Source organism: Hyperoodon ampullatus (genome assembly GCF_949752795.1).
Source record: "Hyperoodon ampullatus genome assembly, chromosome: 15".
NCBI lineage: Eukaryota > Metazoa > Chordata > Mammalia > Artiodactyla > Ziphiidae > Hyperoodon > Hyperoodon ampullatus.
The window spans coordinates 81,782,321-81,809,639 of NC_136928.1; the positions used below are offsets into that span (position 1 = coordinate 81,782,321).

At 45.7% G+C, this 27,319-nt stretch overlaps 1 protein-coding gene across 1 annotated transcript in view; it reads right to left on the bottom strand.

The window, feature by feature from the left end:
* Positions 1-1,139: 1,139 nt before the first annotated feature.
* The window catches only part of GRHL1 (grainyhead like transcription factor 1), a 45,965-nt gene continuing 19,785 nt past the window's right edge, over positions 1,140-27,319 (bottom strand). The window contains exons 9-16 of the mRNA XM_079720982.1: positions 15,783-15,941; positions 11,699-11,750; positions 10,279-10,418; positions 9,167-9,204; positions 6,979-7,070; positions 6,556-6,641; positions 3,978-4,042; positions 1,140-2,795 (exon numbers count right to left, since the gene is read on the bottom strand). Coding sequence (XP_079577108.1) covers positions 2,681-2,795; positions 3,978-4,042; positions 6,556-6,641; positions 6,979-7,070; positions 9,167-9,204; positions 10,279-10,418; positions 11,699-11,750; positions 15,783-15,941 — 747 coding nt within the window. The 3' untranslated portion in view covers positions 1,140-2,680. The remainder of the gene's footprint in view (positions 2,796-3,977; positions 4,043-6,555; positions 6,642-6,978; positions 7,071-9,166; positions 9,205-10,278; positions 10,419-11,698; positions 11,751-15,782; positions 15,942-27,319) is intronic.

Sequence of the window (27,319 nt, forward strand, 5' to 3'; positions counted from 1 at the left end):
CCACTGTGTCCCTACAGGTCCAGGTCCAGCCTCGTTCGGCTCTGAGCTTCTAACTTCTAAACCATCTCCCTGATGATGTCTTGCAAGGGATGGGGCTCGTCAAGGGCACCAGCCTGGCACTTAGTCGTTGCAGAATCAGTTACTGAGCGCCTGCCACGTGACCAGCACCAGGCTGGGTGCCAGCGATCCAGGGAGGTGAGAGGCAGTTTGGGTCACAACGTGCCGCAGCAGTGCAGGGCCAGGCAACCCGAGCGCGTCCACTGTGCAGGCTGCGGAAGCCCCTCGCCTCCAGGGCAAAGACAAGCTCTGAGGCAAAAGAAAGAGCTAGTGACCAAGGGAGAAAGAAACCCAGAGGCGGGAAGGCAGAGAGTGTGAGGGGACCGGGCAGAGGAGTCTAGGAAGGCCCCACAGGGAGAGGACATGTGGGCCTCAGCCCACAGGCTCTGGAGCCGCTGGGTGACCAGGAGCGGAGTCCGCACACCTCAGAAGTTCTGACATGTGGCCCGAGGATTAGAGTGCAAGGTGCACAGACGTTGCAGGACATCTATCAGGGAGTTTACTTCCTTCACGTGATCATGTGTTCACTAGAAATATATTTTAGTGTCTATCACATTTAGGCCCTGGATTACCTGCATATGCTTACAATAGCCGTTTGACTTAGAAATTCTGATGAACTGAGACATTACTGGTAGATTTTTATTCCTTTTTTTTTTTGTGGCTGCACTGCACAGCTTATGAGATCTTAGTTCCCCGACCAGGTATGGAACCCCGGCCCTCGGCAGTGAAAGCACCAAGTCCTAACTGCTGGACCACCAGGGAATAGATGTTTTCTGTTAAGCTTTTAAAAACCAAGAACACTAAGCTTTTAGGTCTGAAAGCATTTCTCTTAAGCTTTGGTGGTTAAATTTTGGAAGCAGTTGAAAACTAATTCAGGGCCCCCTCAGTTAACAATTACTCGGATCATTTCAGACCCGTCTAAGGAAAAATTAAGAGGAAGGAAGAGACCTAAATATACATGTTGGGAAATAAGGAGAAAATGCTAAGGTGATTCTTTTCAGCTCTACTATTTTAAGATCTCAGATTTTGCTTTACTGACTAATGAAAGGAAAAAGTCAAACTGAATAACAGGAAATGACATATTATGAAATAGACATATAAAATTTAATCCCTTTGGTTTAACATACATCTTCAATTGTACAATTAAAAACAAGACAAAATCGATCCCATAAAACAAAATATAAAATATTGTTTATATGACCCGTGTCCCATAATATCTTATCTTAGAAAACCAGCAATTTAGTTCACATACTTCATTAGAATATTTTAATATAAGAATGTAACTATCAACCCTACTTATACAAATAACCTACCTCCCTGAGCCTAAAGGTACCTGCGATTTTAGTTCCATTACAAAATTACACTTTTTAGGATTTTTATGTATTTCAACTTGCGTACAAAATGTTCCCCTGCCATAGTAACACAGTCTCATAAATTCATGAATGCTTTCTAGAACTGTTAGCATACTAGACAACCAAAGCTTGAAGGTTCTGGAACATGATAAAACAGAAGTCATTTCTCCTAACAGGAAGATCAGGAAGAACTCCGTCTTGAGTTGTGTCCCGGTTCACAGTAACCACAGTACGTGTTCCGATTACTGTGTTTATTCCCTCTGTCAGGTCCACCTGACTGATGACTAGCAGACACAGCAGTCATGAGCTGCAGCAGTGTTTTTTCCTTTACTTCATTTGTTAATCAGTGCTGACATCCACATAATAACATTTGCAAGCGCAAACAGAATGTCTGTCGTTTGGGAAGGTTTTGCTATGCTACCGAATGACTGCTGTGTTTGGGAAAACGCAAAGAAAGCGTCGGAGTGGGTTCCACTAAGCGCAGTATGCTATCTGCTGGGTGTAGGTGATCGAAAATAACTTATCCTCTTGTCTCAAGAAAGTCTTTAAGGTAGCCCATATCACATCTCTTCACTATATGTACACGGACACCACATGTATATATTATCTATTTATATAAGACAGGTATGTACACATTTACAGACACGGGCCTTCAAGACGTATTGCACTTACATACACGCAGCTTTAGCTTTGACGGACGCACACTGTAACCGTTTAAGTTCTTCATGAGAGAGGCAGTTGATATGTTCAAGAGAGTTGCAAAGGAAGACTTCGGTAACTTGCCCTATTGGAGTAAACATTTACTGGGGAATGAGAGGCCGAGGGAGAAAGGACGCACCTGGTCCTCCTGGGGCGCCGTGCCCATAACCTGAGGCAGTCATAGTTACGCCAAGTCTGACGTGCACTAGTGAGCAGGCCCACTAGCACTGAAGAGACAATATTTTTATAAATAACGTAGCAGATACCTTAAGGTTCCCAGGTAATCTAGTAAATCTTGGAACAAAGTTTTCACTTTTAATGCTAAGTATTTATATCAGAAAATTCAAACATCGTGGTACATGCTTTCTCTGTCATCTGAAAAACGCCAATGCAATATAGTCAATGCTATCTCCAAGCCAAATGCGGCGCCATCTCCAACTGGAAAGGAACCCCTTCCACTGACATCCACCCACATTTGGAAGGTGGCTGACCGGGGAACCTGCGGCTTGCCAACCCAAAGGCCCACGTGACAGCTTCCCTGAGCTCGCTGGGAGTCGTGGGCCAGGGCGCCCTCAGATCTCGGTGAGCGTGAGTTTGTACAGCCCCCCGGCCTCTTCCATCTGCAGCTGGAAGGTGTCTTCGTTGGAGTAATGCTTCACGATGTTGTCGTCCATGTTCACCAGGATCCTGCAAGGGGGGGCGGCCAAGACAGACCCGCTCAGTCCTGCCCGCTCTGCCGTCAGGCCCGGCCGTCACCGTCAGCTCTGCCGCTTACTGGCTAGGACGCGGGAGGCAAACTGCTGAAACCTCCCCATGCCTCCATTTCCATATCTACGAAATGAGTATAACAGCAGTGCCCACCTTGTAAGATTATTGTAGGGATTAAACGAGGGACTCAGGTGAAACACTTACCATGCAGGGCATGTGCTAGAGAAAACACACCAGCCTTGTTATTGTTATTATTTCAGCATGTAGTAATCATTCAATAAACAGCATTTATTATAATGAACAAAGTAAGTCTACAGAGGAGCACTTCACTGGTCCAGCTTTCGAAAGCACATCAGTAAGATTAACCTACATGATCTGAAGCCAGAGCTCCCTGACAAATTATCTTCCCTTTAATTTAATTACCCTTAAAGTTTAGCTGAACTACTATCAAGTCCAACCGTTCCCACTAGGCCCATCTAGGAAATTCCATGTGCTTTAGAATTAAGCCAAAAAATTCTTATTCTATACCCTGCTTACGCATGCCAAACAGCACAGATGCTTAAGTAAAACAGTACTAAAAATATTAACTTCTGGACAAAGAAGCAATATTCTGCAATTGAAAACATGATCCCGGGCAGGAGGATGGAGTGGGAAGGGCAAAGGTTTTGCAGTTGGTCAAAACAGAGCTTGAGTCACGGCCTCGGCACTAACTCACCACCTGCTCTTGGACAAGCCTCTCAGGCTCTCTGGGCCTCGGCTGCCTCGTCTAAAAACTATGAGTAGTAGCACCTGTCTTAGGGTAACATGAGAATTAAATAACACACGAAGTGCCCAGTCCAGTGCCTGACTCACGACAGGGCTCAATAAATGGCGTAGCGATTGTTGTCATCCTTAGTAAATTTCATCATGTGTTCTGGAATTTGGAGCCACTGCACTGCAGCCAAGCATGGGAAGAACAAAGACTCTACTTGAAAAAAACCCACAAAAATGTCCTGGAAAAGTAAATCAACTTTATGGGATAATTTAGTAAGAAAAAATACATTCTTGCATCAATGCTTCTATTAACTGGTTCTTGACCGGGCACAAATGCACGTGAATAACATGAATGTTGTATAATATTAACACTATTTAGAGGTACTAAGTACGCCAGTCACTGCTCACCCTTTTTTACACTTCTTGAATATTTTCCCAATCTTGTCTTGGGGAACATCATATTTGTCTGAGATCTGAAAGAGTAAAAGAAAAATAATCGCAAAATGCTGTTTTCATGGCTTGAACAAACAAACAATATATATATTAATATAGTGGTACAGACACTCGACTTTCCATTTCTCACAAATGCACATGCAAAGACCCAGATGAGAGCCCGTCTGTATCCTGGGGAGGGGTGTTATATGCCTTTGGAGAAAGCTGGAATCGGGTGTTTGTTATTTCTCGCGAGATTACAGATGTCGTAAGTCTATTATATGGCCATAGTTTTTTTTTAAATTAATACCTCACAGAGCAGTTTGACATTTCTAGAGAAACTGAGCATAAAGTACAGAGCTGCTCACTGCCCCCCACACCAGTGAGCTGCACGTGTTGTGTGTGGTTGAGCCGACACTGTGGCGACTCAGTCGCCATTAGGAACTGAAGTCCACCATCCACTCGGGTTCCCTCTCTGAGCTGTACGTCCATGGGTTTTGACAAGCGTACAATGACACACATCCATCTTGTCACAGGTACTTTAAGCAGCACACAAAGGCCTCGCTTTGGAGTCAGACACACCTAAGCGGGATCAGTTCTGACTCACCTTCCACTGGCAGGTGACCTTTCTAACCCTCAGCCTCCTCTTATCTCACCTCGCCCACCCCAGGACTGCTGTGGGATTAAAACGTGTCCAGCACAAAGCAGGAGTTCATTTGGGGTACAGAATTATGAGAAGGAAAGAAACAATTTAACATCCCACAGCCCAGAAGGAACACCAAGGCCCTGATCACAGCAAGGCCTGCACCTCTGCCAGGGCTGCCCAGAGCCTCTCCAGAGGGCAGCGAGGCTCCGGCCAAGGTGTGGCTCCTCCTCCCTTCATGACCAATGGGTGGTCCACACAGTGTGATGAAATCAGTACGGTACAAACTTTGGGGGTTTTCCTCTCAGGGCACAGGTGCAATCTGTACATCAAGGGGATGGATTACTACAGGACAAACAGCTGATTCAGTTGAGATCAAACGCTTTATCTGCACTGCTGTCCAGGCCACTCCCACACTGGGGTCACTGCCCACCCAGCCTCAATCTGAAGAGCACAGCTCCAGGGGGCCCTGAAAATGGGGCCGCAGAAGACCAACCTTCAGATCACTTTCAATCTAACAAAAACATACATTTCAAACCAAATCCAAGCTCCCATCATACAAACAAGTTCATTTCTTTTCTGTACCACTGGAGAGTAATTCTTTGTATATTTATGTGATCCCCGCCCAGGAGATGGAAGACTGTAATGAATTCCTCGTGAGCTGTGAACAAGGTATATTCGGCATAGTCAGTCTCTTTTTCCTATTCTCCTCTCCCCATAATCAAGAGTTTGCGTGATTCTTACGAAGGGCCGTCAGAAGACAAGGTAAGCCAGAGGGACCCAGGAGAAATCGCAGGAAGCAGAGGGCTACGGGTGGCAGGCACGGGCTAAGAGCCGCTGTGAACGCCGAGCTCCCTGAGGGGCTGAGCGATAGCGCCCCCAGCCTCTGTCCCGCTGCCCTGCTTTAGTTTTCTCCATCGCAGTTATCAGTACCTGGCACATTACACAGTAATGTCTTCGTTTACATCATTATCTCTATCTTCCTAACTAGAATCTAAGCTCCATTTGGCACTGTCACGTACCCTTCTAACTCCAGGGCCCAGAACGGTGCCTGGCACAAAGCAGGCCCTTAACAAATGTTTCTTAAATGAATCCAACACACTGCAGTAGTCAGGGGTTGGGGGGGCCGGGAGAAACCTATCTCCAGCCCAGTTATGGGCGTGCTTTGAGCTCAAGGATCCCGATGGTTTACAGGGGGCCGAGGTTGATGAATATCAAGACACAGTGCTGAGTCCCTGAATTTCCCCCTGGGGCAAAGCCAAAATCAGCATGGCACGCTTCTCACATCAGCATGGCACCCTTCTCACATCTCTCTCTGATGTCTTAAGGGCAGGCTGGGGTCAGTTTGCTGTGGGCCCTTTGCTGAGATCCTGCAGGAGGGGCTGTGGTCGTCTCTGGTCACACGTCTACATTTTCATGAACAGGCTCTGAGTAAGATCTCGACACAAGTTCGGTCAGGCCCCAGATCAGGAGTTTCAAAGGCAGACCCAGGAGCCACTGTTTTATGCGTGAAGTTTGTGAGATTTTATTCACTAGAATTAACTTTTGCCGGCTTCTAAGTAGTTTAAGTGGCAATCTCCCTTTAACCAAGTCTATGAAGATTAAACTATTCCATAGGTCATCACAAATTCACTCAATTCAGAGGATTAGACATGGCTGAGTGATTACTATCTACCAACCAGTGCACTGGGTGCAGCGGTCTGAGGTGGGGACAGCCCTGCAGCCGCTGAGGACCCTGGGACGTGGGGAAAAACGTGGCACGTGCTGCAGCCACAGCCAGGGCGCTGGGACTCAGGAAAGGCTTCAGTACCACACACAAATCCAGATGGTCTGGTAAGATTTGTTCCAATCAAATTCTATGTAAGTTTGTTTTTACTTTTTAAAGAGGACCACAAAGTTCCTCTTACTTACAGCTTCCATCAGGCCTTTCAAAGACGGAGTCTTGAGCATCAGGGCATCGAAGACTTCTTCCGACTCCTTTCGCACATAGAGCAGCACTGACCCCCAATCGGAAATAAGGAGGGAAAAAGAAAAACACACTTCACTGACAGGAGCAAAATAAGAAAAAAGACCGTGGGCATTGGTTAAAATAAAACGAGACGTCCACATCAAGGACAGCAAACACGAACCGATATAAAATCTGTCTTAAGGAACGCAGCTTTCAGCTTCTTTTAACTCTGCTGGAAGTCCCGGCTCAAGCCGGGAGCTGGTCTGATGGAGGAACGCTCAAGGAAGTCAACACTGATGAGATTTGTTTGAGCAATGTATGCTTTTGACAAATTCAGAGCTCACTTCCCACTGAAAGCTCCCACTAGGAAATGTAAACCAACGCACCTCGCTTTGGTTCTTCTATCCGGCTCAGCTTAGCGGGAGGAGGGATCACAAAATCGTCTTCCGAGCCATAAGGCCCCCTTTTCAAGTTAGACCTGCAGGTGATCCGAAGTATGCAATTAGTGACTTCACCTTAAATCACTTGCAGAAACAAAAGGAGTCTGGGGGTGTATCGCTGAATCTTAGATTTAAAATGACCTTCGTTCTCTACCTGATCCAGCTTCCTTATTTCGTGGATGAAAATCTGAGGCCCAAGGAAAGATGCCAAGTGAACCAGGCTCGCACTACTGAATGGCAGAGCTGGGACTACACTCAGGCACCTGCCAGACACCCCGGCTGCTCTTAACACAGCTCAAGCTGCCGGTGCGGGAACGCAGTTTCTTTTCAGGAAAACACTTATGAAGGAGGTGGGGTCTGAGACGTACAGGAAGGTGGTAACAGAGGAGAGGGCATGTCAAAAAAGGGAGGAAGTGTGAGCAGGAAAATGCAAAGCCAGGCTGGCTGAAACAGAATGTTCCAGAAGAAGATAAATCTAATCTGGAAAATCTTGATCATTCAGCTCTGAGGAATTCTAGATTTTATGTTGCAGTTATCAGGGAATCTGAAAGTTCTGTGAGACAAGAATGCTGTAATCAGTGTGTGCTAGAGATCGGAGGGGACTCCAGGACGTACAAGCAGAAGAACCGGTTGGAGGACTTTGGAGACAATCGTAGCATAGAACTCCAAAGGGTTAAAATACAGCAGTGTCAGCGGAAATAAAAAGGGGAAATGTTTACAGTATGTTTGGAGAAAGAAGTGAAAAGATCAGAGTGACTGGCTTTCAAAGTCACAAGTTATGCGGTGTTCGATGTGTGAGGTTCAGAGTAGGTGAGCAAGAAAATAGCAAAACAAACTGAAAACGAACTAAGTGCTTTGCTTCTGAGCAGAGTCATCACTTCAAGAATAGAGGCTGGCCCTTAAAGTACTCCGTGTCAGCTGCCAGCACATAACAGGCCTCCAACGAAAGCACCTGCAGGATTTACGTCTGAGAACACAACGAGTTAAAGAGGCAGAGAGAAGGCCTGTGGCCAATTCGGGTGGGCACGGGGAGCCAGGGTGGCCCAGAGAGGGGGACTGGACCCTCAACACGGTAGAGTGCTGAGCGGGAGGGCTGCTGGTGTGGGCCAAGGAGGGTGCCCCCAGGTGCGGGGAGCGGCAACACCTCAACAGCAACAAGCACACCCAGAGGCCTCCTCTGGGTTTCTAAAGCCCAGTCTCCACAAGGAACCAGGGTTTCTTAGAGAAGAGGCTGACTTGAGGGCCGGAGAAGGGAAAACGCAAGTACCTGGAACACACTCTGCCTGAAAGTGAGGAAGTGCTCGAGCAGTGAGGACAGGAGGGTCGTGTCAAAGGGATCCAGGAGCAAGCTTGAGGGACCCCGTGGCCCCCGGATAATGTGAGCAGAAACCGCGAGTCCATACTGATATAAACATGTAAATGAAGAAATGCAGAGTGGGGCAAGGAATGAGATATTTACAAAGCTACAAAGCACCTCCCCTCAAAACACTTACTACAAAAGGAGAAGAGGAACTCCACAGTGAGAAGCCTGGTAGACACCGCCTGAATCAAGCGATCAGAGCAAACGTCACCAGCCGCGGGGTGCCCTGAAAGCGTGTGCCCCCGACGGGACACACTGAGAGCAGGGCCTTGTCTGTGACGTTCCCGCCAAGACGCACCATCTACCCCGACCAAGAAGAAACGAAGGACAGACCCAGACAGAGGGATGTTGTACAAAACAACGGGTCTGTAACCTTCAGAAGTATTAGCTCAGGAAAGTCAAGGAGAGACTGAGGCCATTCCAGATTGAAGGAGATTAAGGAGACAGGGCAACTAAGTACACTGTGGGAGTCTGAACTGGACCTTTCCTTGCCATAAAGGGTATCACTGGAACAACTGGCAAAGCCTGGATGGGAACATGGACTGGCTGGTACTAAGGTCTCAATGTCAATATCCTGACTTCTTTATGCAGCAGAACATCCTCATTTGTGGAAACACACACCAAAGTATTTAGGAATGGTGGATGGGTCCCTGGGTCCGCAACTTACTCTCAAATGGCTCAGGAAAAAATGAGTTCTTTGTATTATAATTATTCTATACGTTTGAGATTGTTTCAAAATAAAAAGAATTTGCTAAAACAAAACATAAATCTTACCCTTCACCCTCCAATTCTTCTGAGGCAATGGGAAGGACCTAAGACCAAAAAAAAAAAAAAAAAAAAAAAGGTTGCTTTTCAAGAATATGCTAAAATACTTTAGACCTTAAATGAATTATTCCTAAAATGGAATGTGACCAATCTCATACAAAATCCTCTAGCCTTATTTTTCAATGCCCAGATTCTTGGGGATGTCTTGAACTCCTCTAACTCGGGGGTTGGCAAACTACAGCCCACGAGACAAGCCTGGCCCCGTGCCTGCTTATTGTTGGCACACGGCCACACCCATTCATGGCGCAGCATTTACGGTGCTTCTGACCCCACAGTGGCACAGGTGAGTGGTCACAACAGAGACCGTCTGACCCCCAAAAGCCTACAATGTTTATTATTTGACCCTTTACAGCACAAGACTGCTGACCCCTGCTCACCCCAAAGCTTCTCATTAGAAACTGAAGACGCTGGCAGTGACTTTCCTGCAGAATTCTGAAAACTCATGTCTGTAGGAATCTGTGTACAAAGTGCATGGCAGATGTCTCTGGGGTATTTCTCTGAGCTCAGCTCAGCGGGCACGCTCCACTCCACCCACGTCCTACCTCCACTGAGTTTCTGCTCCAAGCAAAGCTGACTGCGTATTTGTTAAATTTCACATTAGTCGGCAAAACACAGCCGAACATGTGCCAATGATGATCCCCTAACTTAAACCGTAGAGAGAGCCCTCAGATGTTCTTTACCCCATTAAGGATCCCACCCCAGGCATTCATCTGGCTTTTCCCTCCTGTCCAGACCCATGTAAGTTAAATTCACAGGATCATAGACTCAAACTCCAAATTCTGTTACTATTCCAGTATCCTTTAAATGAGCTAAGATACAAAGAGATAAATTCACACAGAATTAACTTGCCGGGTCTTGCACTGTGGTTCCACCAACAATGCTCACACACACTTGACTGCAGGGACATCATGTTGCCCAAACCGAACACTCCAAAGAGCTGACACCTAACACTGGCCTGACCTCACGAAGTTTTGGCTTCTGTTTGCCATGAACGATGCCAAAGACTTTCTTTCTGTGGAGTGTCACTTCCTTGCAGCCACCCTGGGATCCTGGTTACCTACGTGAGCGCCCCGCTGAAGGTTGGCGAAGTGCACGTCAGGAATGAAGAGGACGGGCTGCGTGTCGAGATCAATGAAGGGCTTGAAAACCGTGATATCCATTCGTTTGTGAGAGGGAAGCAGTGGTACTTTGACATCAGAAACTTAAAAAAAAAAAAAGAGGACACCACAGTCAACAGCTTACATACGCAGACTGGATGCAGGCCAGAGAGCATTTTCCTCACTGTTTAAGAAACTTAAATTGTGGAAGAATATCGAATACAGGTCACGCTGCCTGAACTGAGAAAAATTGCAGCTTATGTGAAGGAACAGGTTGTTTGTATTTGCACTAAAATCAACTGCACATCTTATTAAAATCAGGAGAGAAAAAGCCATCTTCAAGCACACCCAGACACACACAACCAGAAGATCCAGAACAGAGGCAAAGCATGTTTAGTTTCTGCCTGAAAGGCTAAAACTTATGATTGTATAAACATAATTTGGAATTAATTTCACCCTAGCTCTCCTCATTAGATAGTTTGTTCTGACAGCGATGTACGCTTGAATTCAGAACACGAACCCCAACTTCAGACCTTCATCTTCAGAACCGAACCTCAGGGAGGCTGAGAGTCAGCATGACTATCTAACTCTTATTAACCGAATTACAGACCCCATCATCCCCCACCCTGCGGGGCTTAGTGACAAGCTTTCCTAGCCAGTTAGCTGCTCTCTGAAGTGACGTCGTGAGGCTGCAGTGTGACGCCAGCGCGAGAGCCCTGACTGTTGCACTCAGGCCACGTCTGCTGGGCGCCAGCCACGAAGAGAACAGGTGCGGCCGCCCACATACTGTGGATGAAGCGCTGCCCGCACAGAGCAGCTTGCTTTTTTTTTTCGTTTTAGCTGAAAGCTACAGGATTTTGTGAACATGAATGCTGGTCACATTAAAAGAGAAAAAGAAAAAAAGCTTTCCCAGTGCCATGTCCAAACAGAAGCCCTACAGATTCTGCAAATGTCAGAATACTCAACATAAGACCACCACACTCATTTGGAATGAAGACAACATGAATTCCAAAGGGTGTTATTCTTAAAAACCTAGACAAGTTCCAATTTCATCATGAGCTATTCGGGCGGACTGTGTGTTATTTTTCAGGACTGGAGCCAGCAACCTGAAGCAGAACTGACAGCCAAAATCGTCTGAACTCTGGAGAAACTCAGGAATCCTTCCTGCAGTTCCCCAGAAAATGACTTAGCTCAGCCCTCATCTGTCCTTGTACCTGGTTAAAGGAAGCAAAGCTACCACCTCACAGCAGTAAAAAATATCCACTGCTCTATCTTCTGCTTGAAACCTTCAAGTCACTGTTCTGAATGGAAAAGGTCTAAAATGCTTGGTGAAAACACTTCTACTTACAGGCATTCAACTGGGAGCTGGGGTCAGTACACTTGCCTTTTCTTTTGCTTTGTTTTCGTTCTTCATCCCTGATTTTCCGTTCAGCTCCCTAGGTCAAGAGAAGACAAGACATGGTTCTGTTTATCTGATCCTCTTGAAAATATTTAACTCTTCTCCTGACCTATGGGGGGAAAATATCTCCTCTTTGGAAATGAGCTGCATTGCTTATTATACTCATGAAGCTTATCACAGTAGTTTCCTCCAAAAAGCCCACTCTTAAAACTATTTTTAACTATATGAAATCACAGGAAAACACTTATTTAAAAAACAAACAAATAGAGCAAAATTCCCCTCGACAATGGACGTGGCCAGGTTAAATGGAAAGTTAAGAAAATCCATTGATGTACCACACACTGGCTTCAAAGACACAAGTGACTTTTCTTGTTGTCTATTAACAAGAAAATGAAAGAAAAAACACATGTTAACCCTGCTTTGAGTGTACTTTCCTGTATGGGCAATGTGGTCACTGAAAACTGTGATTTTGTCCAAGGACTTGGCATCTACTAAGTGACAGAGAGGACCAACTGTGACTCAGAGAAGCAAACATTTAACTAGAAAGCTGCAGTCACCTAAAAGAGAAAAAGTATGCTCCCAGGCCTACAAAGAGGACACATGTACACAGTGCGCTCCAACCACACAGAGGACGGCAGTGCCACACAGCGGAACCCACAGGCCTGTTAGTAACAAGCACGACCTGAAAGTAAGCAAGCAAGTGCAATAAAAACAAAACTATCCTTTAGTCGTTTTGCTTGACCCACTGGCATTTTTTCTGGATGACGTAGATTTCTTGACAAAGTTATTCAGGTATGAACTTACTTGACTTAAGGTGACTTACTTTTCTGTAAATAAATTCCCTAATAGCAAAGAGAGGCAGTAAAAGTCATCCCACTGAGTTTAGCACGACTGTACAACAAAACCACATTTTAAAATACGGAATACAAAACCCCCTTCTGCCTTTTAGAAGGTGTTGCTCCACTAACGTACCAGTAAACATACAACCTGCTTGTCAACATTGCTACGCGATACTGAGGCAAACATCACCTCCCTGACGGAGGAGGACAGGCAGAGATCACGCGTCTCCTCGAGTCGCCGACGGGAGCCGGTCGGCATCTCTCAGGCCCTTCTGACAGTCTAACAATAACTTCATGTAGATGGTAAGTTATATTCCCTAAAACGAAGTTTTACAAAATAGGACACTTTCCTCCTTATTTATCAGCTACATCTACAAAGAATGAGAAGGGGCTTTTGCTTCCACTCAAGATTTACCCTCTGCTCAGAAACAACTGACAGAATGGCAAAGTGCATGAAACGAGGATTCTGAAGGCCCCAGCCGCCAGGCAACGAAGAAGAGCAATTCCCTAGAAACGGGAAACCAGCGGGGCCAGACCCCCAGGTGCGGAGCACCCTCCAGAGTTTCCAGGCTGCGGCCCAGGGAGGGATGGCCGGGGGTCTCCACAAGCCAGATTCCTCGGAATGAGAAGGCAGAGGCGAAGCAGAGAGATCAAGGTGGCAGGCAAAGTGGCAAAGAGGAAAGCTGGGAGAGAAAGAACGCTGGATGTCTTCAGAGGGCCCCACACACTCAGCAGAGCACCGAGAGCGCATGGTGTGAGGAAGCCACCTGCAGCCGGGGAGCAGAAAACAACTGAAAAGACCAGAGGCCAGGGCCAGAAGCAGCGCCTGATCCCAGCGATCAGACTGGAAAAACGGATAATTCACAGGCACTGGGTAGAAGAGTCAGGAAGAGCTCGCCTCAGCCGTGGGGAAGAACGGCCTGACGCTGAGCACTGCTCCAGACACGCCCAGCAGACCGGAAACGGGAGATCTGGGGAGATCAGCCTGTTTCCAAGGAACTTCACTAGATCTCAGGACAAGGCTCAAGAAGATTCACGGGATGACAGAAACAACCAGCACCCAACAAGGTAAAACTCACACGTCTGGTGTCCAGTGAGACGCCAGGCATGCAGGGAGGCAGGAGACCAAGAGTGAGGAGGAGGATCAAACCACGGGAACAGCCCAGGACTGATGCAGAAATCAGACGTGAACACGGTCACCAGAGCCTCAGGCCACGTGTTCAAGAGCCAGTGGACGGCTTCCCTGGTGGCACGGTGGTTCAGAACCCGCCTGCCGGTGCAGGGGACACGGGTGCAAGCCCTGGCCTGGGAAGATCCCACATGCCGCAGAGCAACTAAGCCCATGCGCCACAACTACTGAGCCTGTGCTCCAGAGCCCGCAAGCCACAACTACTAAGCCTGCGTGCTGCAACTACTGAAGCCCACGTGCCTAGAGCCCGTGCTCCACAACAAGAAAAGCCACCGCAGTGAGAAGCCTGAACACTGCAAAGCAGAGTAGCCCCCGCTCGCTGCAACTAGAGAAAGCCCGTGTGCAGCAACAAAGACCCAATGCAGCCAAAAATAAATAAATAAATAAAAGAAACAGGAGATGTCAGAAAAAATTTTAAACGGATAAAACTTTAATTTCTCCCTAGATTTTTAAAAAAAGAACATGGATATCGCAATAGTTTGTCTTTTGGCTAAAAAGAAGAATGTGGTATGGAGGAAAGAGACGTGACTTCGGGTCAGAAATCCCTGCGCTACAGCAGATGTAACTTGTCATTTGTAAAATGCAGCACATGTTAAAGCACTGCAGTGGGTAGACTAATGCCCCTCAGAGCTGTCCACGTCTGAACCCTAGAACCTGTGACTCTGTCCGCTTACACAGCAAAGGAGAAGGAGGCTGCTCCCCAGCTGACTTTAGGACAGGAAGAGTATCCTGGGGCACCTGCGTGAGCCCCGTCTAATCACAAGGGTCCACAAGAGCAGGAGAGCCAGAGGAGCACGTGTGAGGATGGCTCTGAAGATGGAAGGGGCCATGAGCCAAGGAATGCGGGCGGCCTCTGGAAAGCAGAAAAGCAAGGAAACAGGTTCTCCCCTAGAGACTCCAGAAAGGAATCAGTCTTCCAACACCTTGATTTTAGCCCAGTAAGGCTTGGGTCAGACTTCTGACCTACAGAACTGTAAGATGATGGATGTGTGTGGTTTTGAGCCACTAAGTTTGTGGTAATTTGTTAACAGCAGCAGAGAACTAACACACCTAGCACATTATCAGGCACGTGGCCGGTACTCGGTAAACATCGCTGAGCCTGGGTGTTTGAGGGAGTCCTCTGGGCCTGGAGGGCCTCAGGCTCATCCACATAGGGCCGCATGCTTGCTCTGCGCACCCAGAACACAGGCCAGGATACCAGACCCCTGATGGCAAATACACTGCCAGTTTCCTTCTAAAAATCTTAATAACAGAGAGGTTTTAACGGGATGAAAAGAGGAGACTGGCAAAAGCAATACAGTCCGACATTTCTGAGTGGGAAAAGTCAGAGTCTTCTTCAATCTTAGTTCAGCAGATGGCTCCGCCCCGTTCTTGAGGATACCACTGTCTCCAAACCCCAAACCAGGGTGGGCCTACAGCTTCTCTCCGGATTTCATCCAGCTGAGCCCCCCGCTCTGCACCCGGCAAAAGTGCACATCTCTTCTCCAGAAAAAAGGGCGTCACACCAGAGAAAAGAAATGACACTGACATCATTCGGGCCTGTGCTCTCTCCTCCTGCCTACCTGCTGCTGTCAAGAAGAATCTGCAGCTCATTTTCTCCTGCCTTAGTGAGCTGGCTGACCACTTGCCAAACAGCCTGGAGGGAGGTGAGCCAGTGATAACACATGCACAGAGTCCTCAGACCCAGAGCTCAGGAAGAGCTCCAACACTGCAGCCGTGGCCTGCAGGTCCCCGTAAGCTGAGGGGCCACCAAGGGTTGGTTGCAGCTGGCATGAGTCCCTGTGTGCCACCCTATCAGACACGCCTGGCAAAATGTGCTCATCGACGCTTCCAGTTTTTCAGTCAAAAGGAGATTATTTTTCTCCCCTATATAATGTGATTTTGTGTGGCTAAAACATGAATTGCTTATTTAAAATAAGCTATTTTGTATTATCAGCAATACATTCTTATTGAACTTAAACAGCTCCTGGTCTTGTCCTGTGAGGAAGGGTGCCCCTTGCACGCTGTATTCTAAGTGTCCCTGCCGAGTCGGCAGCCTTACCTTGTCACAGAAGACTTTTATCTGGCAGTACGCCCGATGCACAGGCTTGTTGCTGCGGTTGTTATAGCTATAGGTGTCGATCTGAATGTTCAGAGGCAGCCCCTTCACACCTTTCTGAGAAGAGAAATCTGTGCTTAAGCAGTTCACGGAGATGAAAACCTGCAAAGCGAAGAAAAGGTTCTGTAAGCACCAGGCACTGACGGTCAACCTTTGCACAGCTTGTAAAAACAGTAATGTCACTGAACCTATCCAAATATGTTCTAAATGAGAGCTCAGCTTCTTGGTTAAAAGATTTTTTAAAGAGGTAACAAAGGGTTTACTTTAAAATCACCTTTGGTCCTAAGAATGCAGACCTTAAAGGGAAAAAACAGACAGCAGCTTTGACCCCCCTGCCAATTCTCCCCCACAACACTTATTTAGTATCATACGGTGGGGCTGAGGCTGGTTGTATTTCTTGATGTCATTTTTGAATGTTCCAAATGGTATACATTCTCTTTGCAGCTGTTTTAGAGCTTGCAACAAACTCTTTGGGGATCCCCCTGTCTTTATATCTATACCACCTCCTAGGATGACCTGTAACATCTATGTCCAAATATTCTGGAATTTAGGAAACTGTTCCTTAGAGAGACCCAGGTGAACCTTGTACAGATCACGAACACGCTCCGTTCCCCCCACCCGCCTCCTCCGCCGCCCCGTCCCGCCCCGCCCCCTATTTGTGATCCTGGATTTTAACCTCTCCACACCTGGTCACAGGTTTTTAAGCTCCCTGTCAATGCTGTAGTTTTAGAATTTATTTCTGATGCATGGGCACCACATAGTGGGTATTATTGGAATTACAGTTTTTAAAACCGGTTGGCGCATTTTAAAGACCCTAGACCCTTACTCTGGATTCCTGCCAGACCTGCGTGAGGTGACAACCCTGTAGCCCTAACAACCAAAAACAGATCCGCCACAGTCGTGCGGGGTGCCGCTGGCTGAAGCAAGACCCAGAGAGGGAGGGAGACGTTTCAGTCAGCAGAGGGGGGAAAATCTATAAGAAGGTAAGATAAGAGAGCACGGAGTGGGAACAGGGGGTAAGGAGAAGAGAATTATAACCACGGGACAAAGAACGCTCTCCAGAAGGTATGCAAACTGCTGAACCAGGGCTTCTATTCTTGCTCTAGTCTATATACTGTTTTTAAGTAGGAAGAGACCAAAACATCCTAAAAAGACTGAGAACTTGTCCAAATAAACAGACTGAGAAGTCGCCCCTCACTCGCCCCTCCACTCAGCCCCGGCCGCCCTCTGGAGCCGAGGACGCGCTGGCAGCGTGGCCTGGCCTCCCCTCTGTCCTTGTCCCTCCTCCTGCTCCTGTCCCCTCCTGTCGCAGGCCGGTCCCCTCCACAGCTCCTCTCTGCTGCTCTCCATCTAAAGGTCCGCCTCAAGGCCCTGCTCCCAGACTGTCTGCATTCAGCCCGCACTGTGACACGGAGCCGACAGCACCGAGCTGTCCTGCTGGGCATGCACCTCACACACGCGACCTGGACCTGGTGTCGTCAGCACAGCCTGGAGGGCCTGTTATCCTCTGTTTACAGGTGAGGCCTGGAGAGACCTTTTAAACTGCCCCCAGGGTAGAAAGCAAAGGGCTGGGATTCATATAAAAGACTTTCCCCTTCACTCCTGGCTGCCTCTGTTTCCCAAACCAACTTCTTATCCTATAGACAAATCACTTGGCTTTCCTTTACTACCTGAAATGGTTTGCCATTTTTATATGTGTATGTTTTAGGTCCCTGACTAGATCGTAAATACTCAGCAGGCTGGGTCCATTTCTCCACTTGACACGGTTCCTGATCTAGGACTGTCTTATCTTACCTATGATTTTTTCTTTTCATTTAAGTAATTTTCAGCAAATAAGCAAATTGCTCTCATTTTTTAAATACATAAATCTAGATATGTAGGCAAAAGTGGCACACATGAATTTCAAATCCACTACAGAAACTTAGTGCTTTGACTTTGTATCTTTTCCTATACGTTTTTTAAAAACCATTTCATATATAATCCATAAATCAAAGTTAAAAAGATAGTCTATGGAATAGATGAAAGGACAAACAGAAAGGCAGACAGAAAGACAATAGTTCACGCAAACAACTGAGTACATAAAGTAACCAAACCACCACATTTTTCATTTTACAACTAAATGGAAAATCTGAAATTTTCTCCATCATTCCAGGCCACCCGGCTCGATTCCTAACTCAAAAACAGCTGCCTGGGAAAGTTACACTTTACCCTCAACAATTCCAGGAAGTCTTTGACCCAAAGTGATGTTCCCTTTACAAGAAGATTGCACGGTAATCCAACCTAAAACCTAACCTGCCCTTGCTTCCCAGTGTCAAGTTTCTATTCAAAGCAGAAAAATAAGCAGGAGCCAGATCCCAGGATCAGTATAAACATGCAGCCTTCAGAAAGACATTACTCTCACTGTTATGATCACTTACAATTGCTTTCTTATTATTCATGATCACTTACAACTGCTTTCTTATGGACATGCTTCTCCTATTTTCACATCAACTCTTTCTAAACCTGGCGGTGTTCTAAATGTGTCAGAGAAAGTGTACGGCGTCCCTAACTCAGCATTAAAAAAGTGCCACCTTCTCTAGATAAACACATAAACATACCAGTAAACAGTGAACGGGCTGTGCGGTATCTAGGCCTGGGACACGAGGTACAGAACAGCGGGCTGAAGCCCTGCAGGAGAAAAATGGGGGCGGCACAAGAACAAGCTGGACAGTCACGGGGACAGCTGGCCCCGAGGGGGACACGCACGCCGTGTTGAAGCCTCACCCAAAGGCTGGCAAGGGTGCAAGATGCCTTATGTATGTTCTAGCAAGAGGTAACGTGGTCAACAGGAAAGGCTTTGGTCTGAACATCAAAACGCCTGAGTCGTGGTCCCAGCTCTGTCACTACCTGTGCCGTGACGTGGGCAAGGGTCCTCCACTGTCAAACACAGGCGTGGATTAGACAACGGTCTCCAGATGACTTTCAACTGCAGTCCCAGCATAGTTACACTGAAAGGCGAGGAATCCTATATCCCGACTCTGTATGTCTAGTGACAATAATTTTGTGTAATACGTTGATCAATCACGTTTTACAAATCGTGTTCTTTTAAGAGTACCATGTGAAGCTGCCACTTAAAGTTATCATACTAGCTACCTGTATAAAATTAAGACTCTCACAAAGCAGTGGTTCTCGAAATGTGGCCGGAGCATAATCCTGCCTGGGAGCTCGAGTGCTTCACACCCTGACTCACCTGGAATCCCCGGGCTGTCAGCCTGTACCTGAGCCGGTGACGGTGAGGCCACGCCTACAGTTCCTGCTCCCACGCCCGGGGTGGGTTTCGGGCTCGAGAACTGTCTTAGGTCCCCCCTAGGTAATTCTCGTGATCAGCCGGGATAAAAACCACTGCTGTCAAGTAATTAATCTTCTGTGTACTTACACACTTTGAGCGATAAAAGATCTCCTTTGGCTCCAAAACTCTGAGGTTATTAAAACGAGTCCCAATATATGGTTTCCTTTCTTGAAAGAGTTCCGATGTGCTTACATGTATTTATATGTATCCCATCAGGTTGTTTTTAATTAAAAAAATTTTTTTACAGAGGTACAGCCCTATCAAATAAGAATAATATTCATTTAATCAAAGGAAAGATACAGATGAAAGCATCTGCTCAACTTTGCTATTCAATAAGGTCGTGTAAATTCTCAAGAACTCCTACTTTAGAAGACAGAGACCAGAAAAAAACCTATTAAAAACCTGTCAGACTTTACTTCTTATGTTTATCCCTCACGTGACGTTTGATCTTCATGGGGGTTGACGTGTATGGATGAACTGTGTGTTCGGGTGTGAGACTGGCTGGTGGCGTCGTGCCCACGGAGGACAGGTACAACGTGCAAGCAGCCCTTCCTGTTGCTGGGGCCTGGTACACAGCACACGCTCAGCTCACAGGTTTTTAGCAAGAGGAGGAAGATGCCGAGGGTGCAGTGAACAAACATGACCAAGAAGAAATACAATGCAGACACCTAAAGCGGCTTTCACGTATTTATCTAAACCAGCAGTGGGTTACCTTTTTCTGCAAAAGGGCCTGATAGAGTTTTCGCCTTTGTGGGCCCCATGCGACCACCCAACTCTGCAGTAACGGTGTGAAAGCCGCCAGAGACGATACGTGTACAGATGCGGGTAGCGATATCTTGAAAAATCTTTATTCACATAAACAGGCCCCTGGCTGGCCAGGGCCTGAGAGCTGCAGTTTGCTGACCCCCGAGCCACACCATTCTCTAAGCTGCTGAGATAGTAATTGATCCTTACGACATCACAATGTGGTAAAAACAGCGAGGAAGCACCACCCCCCTTTTTGTAATTCAGTATTTCCACGTTCCCCGCAGGTGACCTCCTGAGAAGATACCCGCTATGGACTTCCCCTTAGTGTGACCTTCACCCACACACCCACACTCTTGATCAATGCAGCCCACGCTCGTGGACGGACTACACTAAGTTCTGCTGGAGAAGCTCAGTCAGTGTCTGTGAATCTTTATTTAGGAAGGTGACAATCTTTAATCAGCAGCACCCAAAACAGGGAGAGAGCACGTGCAGGAACACGAGGCAGAGCTGTGCTCGGGTCCTGGGGCGGCAACATGGTGGACGTGTTCTGTTCCTCACAGCGTTAACACCTGGGGTGGGTTCTACCTTGGGTGACTTGGCCTTGACTTGGCCTTGGACAACAGGCCAAGTCACCCAAGTCTGGATGAAACAAAATGTTCAGACCATACTCATTGTGCAGAGAAATATTTTCTATAATGAGATTACAGAAAAACTCCAGTATCACCTACAGAAGGTGGGAAAGAGGTGAAAAGGAAGATGGATTATTGCACATCCAGCTCCTCTTCTATAAAATACACGCGTGTGTGCAGCACACACACAGACACACACGCAGACACACTTAAAACGCCCTATTTCTGAAGTCTGAGAGTAGGCTGAAAGATACACAACCTTCCTTCTCTAGAAGGACATAAATAAAGATCTTTAAGAACTCAAGTAATGACCTTTTCTCTGTTTTCATACTTCCTTGCCACTTATTTGGAGGAAAAGTTTGATTTTATTCAAATAATTGGAACATAAATCTCAAAAGATGAGCAACTAATGTTCCCATCTAAAATCACTAGAGAGAAAAAAAAAACTAACCACAAAAAACCCTGCTCAACAGGTGGAAAGATGCTCAGCAAGATTCCTCTTTAAGTGTCCAGCCCATTTTTCTAAGACAGTTCCTCATTCTTGGCCGAGAATTCATGCACTTAGAACTTCTCAAAAAATTTAATTTTGTTTTCATGCACTTAGAATTTTTCAAAAGATTTAATCTTGTTTTCAAACCTCAGTTTGAAAATGAGAAAAAAACAACAGAATAAAGATTTACATTATCAAAGGAGTAACTTGTATAGATATTTTCATTCCAAATGTTTATAAGCACAGAACCAACAAGAAATCAGATCTTGAACTAATTCATGATGATTTTTCCAGGAAGCATTATGGCAGCTGCACAATACTGTTCACTAGCCAGCTGCTGTGTCCACTGTTACTCCTCAAATGGAAAGAAAAGGAGAAGAAAGACACAGGGAACTAATCTGCTCAAAACACAGGTCACAATCAGCAGTTCATTTCCCAGTCGGTAGAGTGAAAGCAACTGAGGTCAAATGTTATAAACCCCCAACTCTCCTGTTCTTTGGGGGCTTTACCATCAATTCCACAAACCAAGGCACAATTCCAGAAAACTTATGGACTCTCTAGTCTAAAGGGTGTAGTCAGATGCATGAGCTTTGACAAGTGAGTTTCATTTGTGGGGAGATATTCTAGAAATAATTTTTCACCCACCTAATTCACAGAAAGAAAGCATTAACAAAGCACTTGGAATTCATCAGGAAGAAGTTTCAAAAATTATAAGCAGGTGAGTCAGAAGCTAAATGATGAAACTGACTCACTTAAATACACTAGGATAATTTTCATAAACAAAAAGGCTGCTCCTTTTCAAAAAGTTACCACAACAGTAATACTCATTCTATATTATTATTCCTGTACAGGAACCTGACAGCCAAATAATATAGTTTTAATTTTTTTTCCCACTGAGAGATTTAGGTGGAATTTTACACGTTATTATAACATTGCTTCTAAAATGGTGAAAATCATTTCCTTTGACTTCCATAATATGGTTTTCTCAATGAGTGGAATAAAAAATTTCAAAATGTGAACCTTTAGATTCACTAAGAACATTATATGAACCACTCTTATGACAGCTTGGATAAAGTTTTCTTTTTAATTAAGTTTTTTTAAGGGATAAAGTTTTCATTTGAAGGGCTCTGATTTTTACACTACAATAGAGTAACAAAGCGTAATGCTCGTAAGAGTGAGAGGTCACAGGAGTTCAGCCACATAATGCCACCTCAGTGACCGGGACAACTAAGTCATTAACAAGCTGCAGTGCTTCTCCAGAGTCTGAAGGAAGGGACCCAAATTCTTAAGGCCCTCCAAAACCCAGCTCCAAACTCCCATTCTAGTTTCACACCTCCTTCACAGGAATGTTTACACACACTTTGGGGATCTTTATTTTCTCTGCCCCTCAACTTAAAGTAACTTTTATTCCATTCTCTACTGACATCTCTCTTATAAATAAAGACCTAGTAACAACTGATAGAACTTCTCTGAGATGCGGTTCCCTAACTACCCCAAAAGAATTACAACCCTGTTTTACTATCTACCACAATGTGATAAGTAGCCTTGCCCCCAGCACCCTGTGGCCCTACTGTGAGCTTCTATTTCAGGCCAAGGGCCTGGTATCCACACCCCCGTCACCTCTACTGAACACCTGGTCACTCTGTCACACTGTGATTATAAGTGCTCTAAGCCCCTTGATGGCAGGAATTACGTGTGACCCATTTTAAACATTTCTTCCAGTGTTTAGTATATTTTGTGTATTCTCCTAATGCCTGCTACTACTAAATGGTACTGAGTTAAAAGCTGGTAACGAGAGATAGAAAAACCACAGGTATATAAAAATCCAGCTATTATCTCCGAATCTTAATTTAACAAGCTTCAAATCCTCACAAAACTTTAAATACACACAACAGTGCTCCCCCTGCCAAAAAAACAAATGAAAAGACTTGACAAAAAAAAAAGAGCTAATATAAATTTACATAAATTAACCCTTCTTTCTTCCAGCCTCTAGGAGAGGGCCCTTTAAACAGTAAAATGGCTACAAATCAGGAAAAGAAATGAAAAAAGAGAGACTGCTTCCCTGACATTAGGCAATCACCAAACACCAGTATCACCACAGAATCTTAATCATTTATTCTTACTCAACAATTTTCAGTGGCTCACCACTGCCTATGTAATAGACTAAATTCCTTAGCAGTCAAATGCCGTATGTGATGCAATCCGCCTTTCCAGCCATATTTTCCACCACCGAGAGCAGTACCTCTCAAATGTATTTATAATACATGTATCCTTTTTAAAAGAGAAAAAAAAGTTCCTCAACCCCTAAAAACATATCCAATCCTAGTCTGAGAAATATGACTCTATTCAAACAGCTACATAATGTTTGATCACACAGCACCCTAAGAATTCACCTGGCCTTTATCTAGCTCAAACCTAACACCTAAGCACAAACACTAGCACTGAATCCTCCTGGCAGCAATTGGCACCAGAATATACTTGTGATTTTAAAAGTCTAATCACTGAATTGAAAACGCAAAGAAATTCCAACCCCAATATACTTGGTCCACAGACTCCAAGGGTTTGAGACAACTCATTTACAGGGAGACGTCCAAGGTCCTCACTAGGGCACCACAGGGCCTTCAGGATCTGGTCCCTACCTCCCCTCCGCCCACTTGCCTTGGATGTCCAGCCCCGATCTGAGCTCTGTACTCACACACATCAAGTTTATAGGCTCATTCTGGGCTCTGAATGCTCAGCTAGTTCTTATTGTCCGTTATGACTCACTCAGGTGTCACCCTTGAGGAACCTTCTCTGATCTTCCTATTCCAAGGTAAGTTCTATTCCTTTGTGTTTACTTTTATCACTGTAAGTACTAGAGTGGCAATCTTCTCCACTAAATTTTGCATTTCCTGAGAACTGGGCCACGTCCCACCCACCTTTACATTCCCCAGGCATCCTTGCAGTGCCTGGCCAATAAGAAATACACGTCCACTGAACGAATGACCCCAAATTCATAAACTCCAGCCAAATAAAACTACATGCTGCTATGACCTTTGAGTTACATTTACTGTACTCCTGCAATGTACTGACTCTTTGGCCCTCAAAACAACCTATGAAATTGGTTCTGCTCTGACCCCATTTCACAGATGAAGTTTAGAGGTTAGGTAACTTGCTGCCCAAGTTCACAGGTTATTTATGATCACATCCGTCCTCCAAGCAGATGTGAACACCTAGGTCAATCTAGGTCATCTTGGTAGAACCTAGGATACCAAGCAGCTCTTTTTTTTTTTTTTTGCGGTACTTGGGCCTCTCACTGTTGTGGCCTCTCCCGTTGCGGAGCACAGGCTCCGGACGCGCAGGCTCAGCGGCCATGGCTCACGGGCCCAGCCGCTCCGCGGCATGTGGGATCTTCCTGGACCGGGGTACGAACCCGTGTCCCCTGCATCGGCAGGCGGACTCTCAACCACTGCGCCACCAGGGAAGCCCCCAAGCAGCTCTTTATACATACTGGACATTAAATAAATATCTGTTGAATGAATAATTAAACTGACTCTGTATACCCCCTCAATTTGGAAAAGATTATGGAATTTAGAGGCTCACTGATGTATATATAGAGACAGACAGGTAAGTTCTAGGGCAGAGATAAATTCACATAGGGAGCCATGAGGTAATTTTCTACTGCATCTATTCACTTTTATACTTTAAAACATTATCTACAGTGACCATCTTTCCATTACAGAAACTACAGGTATACCTAACAGTCTGTAGTTGATAACTAAGCATGTTATCCCTTCATTGTAGCTTTGTGTCATATTGACAGGTGTGGTAACATCTACAACTTTCTTGCAAAATTAGAGTGCTGCAGCAGACAAACCCCAATGTTGCTTCCTGCACTGCAATGTCTGGGCCTCAGTGTGTCACAGCACCTCTGCAGACTAAGTAAGCTGTTCCAGGTGCCTCGTTTCCACTTAAATTCACAACAGCTACTCTGTGGGGGAAAAATAAGGAAGAAAAAAGGGCCCATCAAACAGCCTTTGCAAAAATATTCTGCAGCTACAATCTCTCAAAGCATGGTGCCCAGTGCCATCTCTTCCATAAAGCCTTTGACTCCCTTAGCTGAAAGCACCCCTTTGCCCTGGAAATCTAAAGAGCATTTTAAAACCTCCCTTATGACCTGTATCATCACACAGAGAGTGTCACCTCTTTTGAGGACAGGCTTTCTGCTTGCATCGTCTTTTACTCCCTCCCTCATTGCCTGCAGAAAGAAGCACAGTGAATAATTTGCTGAATGAATGAACGTACAGCTGAGAAAGTCAACTCTCTGCAGCATGACTTCTAGCCAGTCCTTCCACACAGGAGCAACTGATAACTACCCTGCAGAGAATTTCCTGGAAGGATGTTAGACATGAGTTAAATTGATCAATAATGACTGAAAAAAGTTTTCAAGGGAGAATGGTGTTTTGCTCTTTTAAGTCAGATTATATACAACAGACTTTTGGAAAAGTGTCAGCCTACAGAGCTGAGAGTGTGCCTGATTCCCCTGTGTCAAAATTACATGTGTGCACTGTGTATTACGGTGCACATTCAGATAGTTCAAGTGAGTTCTAACTGCTTGGTAAATATACGCAAGAAAAGAGAAAAGATCTAATAGAAGGAAGAAAAGGAAAAAGGAAAATGGACTGACTTAACTATGGAAGACACTTCACAAAGCTGATAACTGAAAAATGTTTTATGTCCCAAGAATGCACTTATCCTTGCTGTGTTCCCTGGAAACATTGACCTTTAACACGAGCATCACATGGTTCAGAATCTGGCTACTCAACACCTTTTAATTCAAGAGAGACAGTGTCCAACTATGGCTGAAGTTCAGGCTCTGAAGATACAGACACACGGTACACAGATGACAAAGGCAAAACCAGGACCCACGCCTCCTGCTCCAAATCTGTGCTCTTGAAACCACAATGACACAATGAAGCACAGAAAGCTTGAAGACGAACCTAACGGAAAAACTGTTCAGTGAAGTAGGGGAAAAAATGACCCCAAAATGGCTGTGAGCAGAAGGTCCCTTGTTGCTCAGGAGGCATGAGGTCAAGGTCCTATACCCCAGATCACGTGGGGGAGTCTACGCCAAGTCCCTCTGTGACTTCCTAACGTGCAAGGGACTTAGAGATGGCTCGGCCCCGTCAGACAGTGGCAGCCGTCACAGGCACCATCCCCGCTGCCTCTGGTAGCCTTTATCATTCTAACCCATTCTAGTATTAAAATTCAACTTAGTCAAATAAAGAGATCACATTCCTAACCTCATTCCTGGGATGTAACTGATCTGCTAAGTTGAAAGCAGAAGCCCTAGAACGAGTTTTCATTTAACTCTCTTCCATATCAGCCAAAAAGATCACTCTAAAATATTTCTCAGTAGCTTTTCTTAGAAACCTCTTGATAAATGAAATTACAATATGAGGCCAATAACATAGTTTATTCTCACCAAATCCAACAGTGCTAATTAGAATACAATCACCATTTTCCCAATGTGCGTATATGAAGTTATGCCGGTTGAAACCAATGGAGTGGGAAACAGTTTAAAGGAAGAAATCAAGGTCCAATTCTAAAGTCTAATCAGACAGGAACACTTATTGAGCATTATACAGCAGACACAATCTTTTTTGTTGTTGTTGTTTTTCTTTTTTTTTTTTTTTTTTTTGCGGTACGCGGGCCTCTCACTGTTGTGGCCTCTCCGGTTGCGGAGCACAGGATCCGGGCGCGCAGGCTCAGCGGCCATGGCTCACGGGCCCAGCTGCTCCGTGGCACGTGGGATCTTCCCGGACCGGGGCACGAACCCGCGTCCCCTGCGTCGGCAGGCGGACTCTCAACCACTGCGCCACCAGGGAAGCCCAGCAGACACAATCTTAATCAACATTCCCTCCCCGCCAACCAAAAAACCCCAAACCAAACAAAGGCTGATTATCTTAGTTCTGTATGAGCCTTGTCGCTCCCCTACTTTCTCCCGACGTGCAGGTCTAATTAATTAATTAAGCCCCAGAAGGTATCAGAGACTGAGTTATAAATTCAGAAGCAGGATCCAGCTCCACTACTGATTCACCAGCTAATCCTAGGAAAGTCACACTTCCCCACTATTCTCATGACACGAGGTGAGTAAAACATCCCACTACGGAATAACATCAGCACGAACGAAAACCCTTCACACGTGCAACTAGTATTTGTGTCCTTTCGCAGACCATCAAACAACCATCAAGAGAAAAGAACTGGAAGGCTGGGGCAGCGAGGAAAGGGGTGTGGGAAGAGCAAA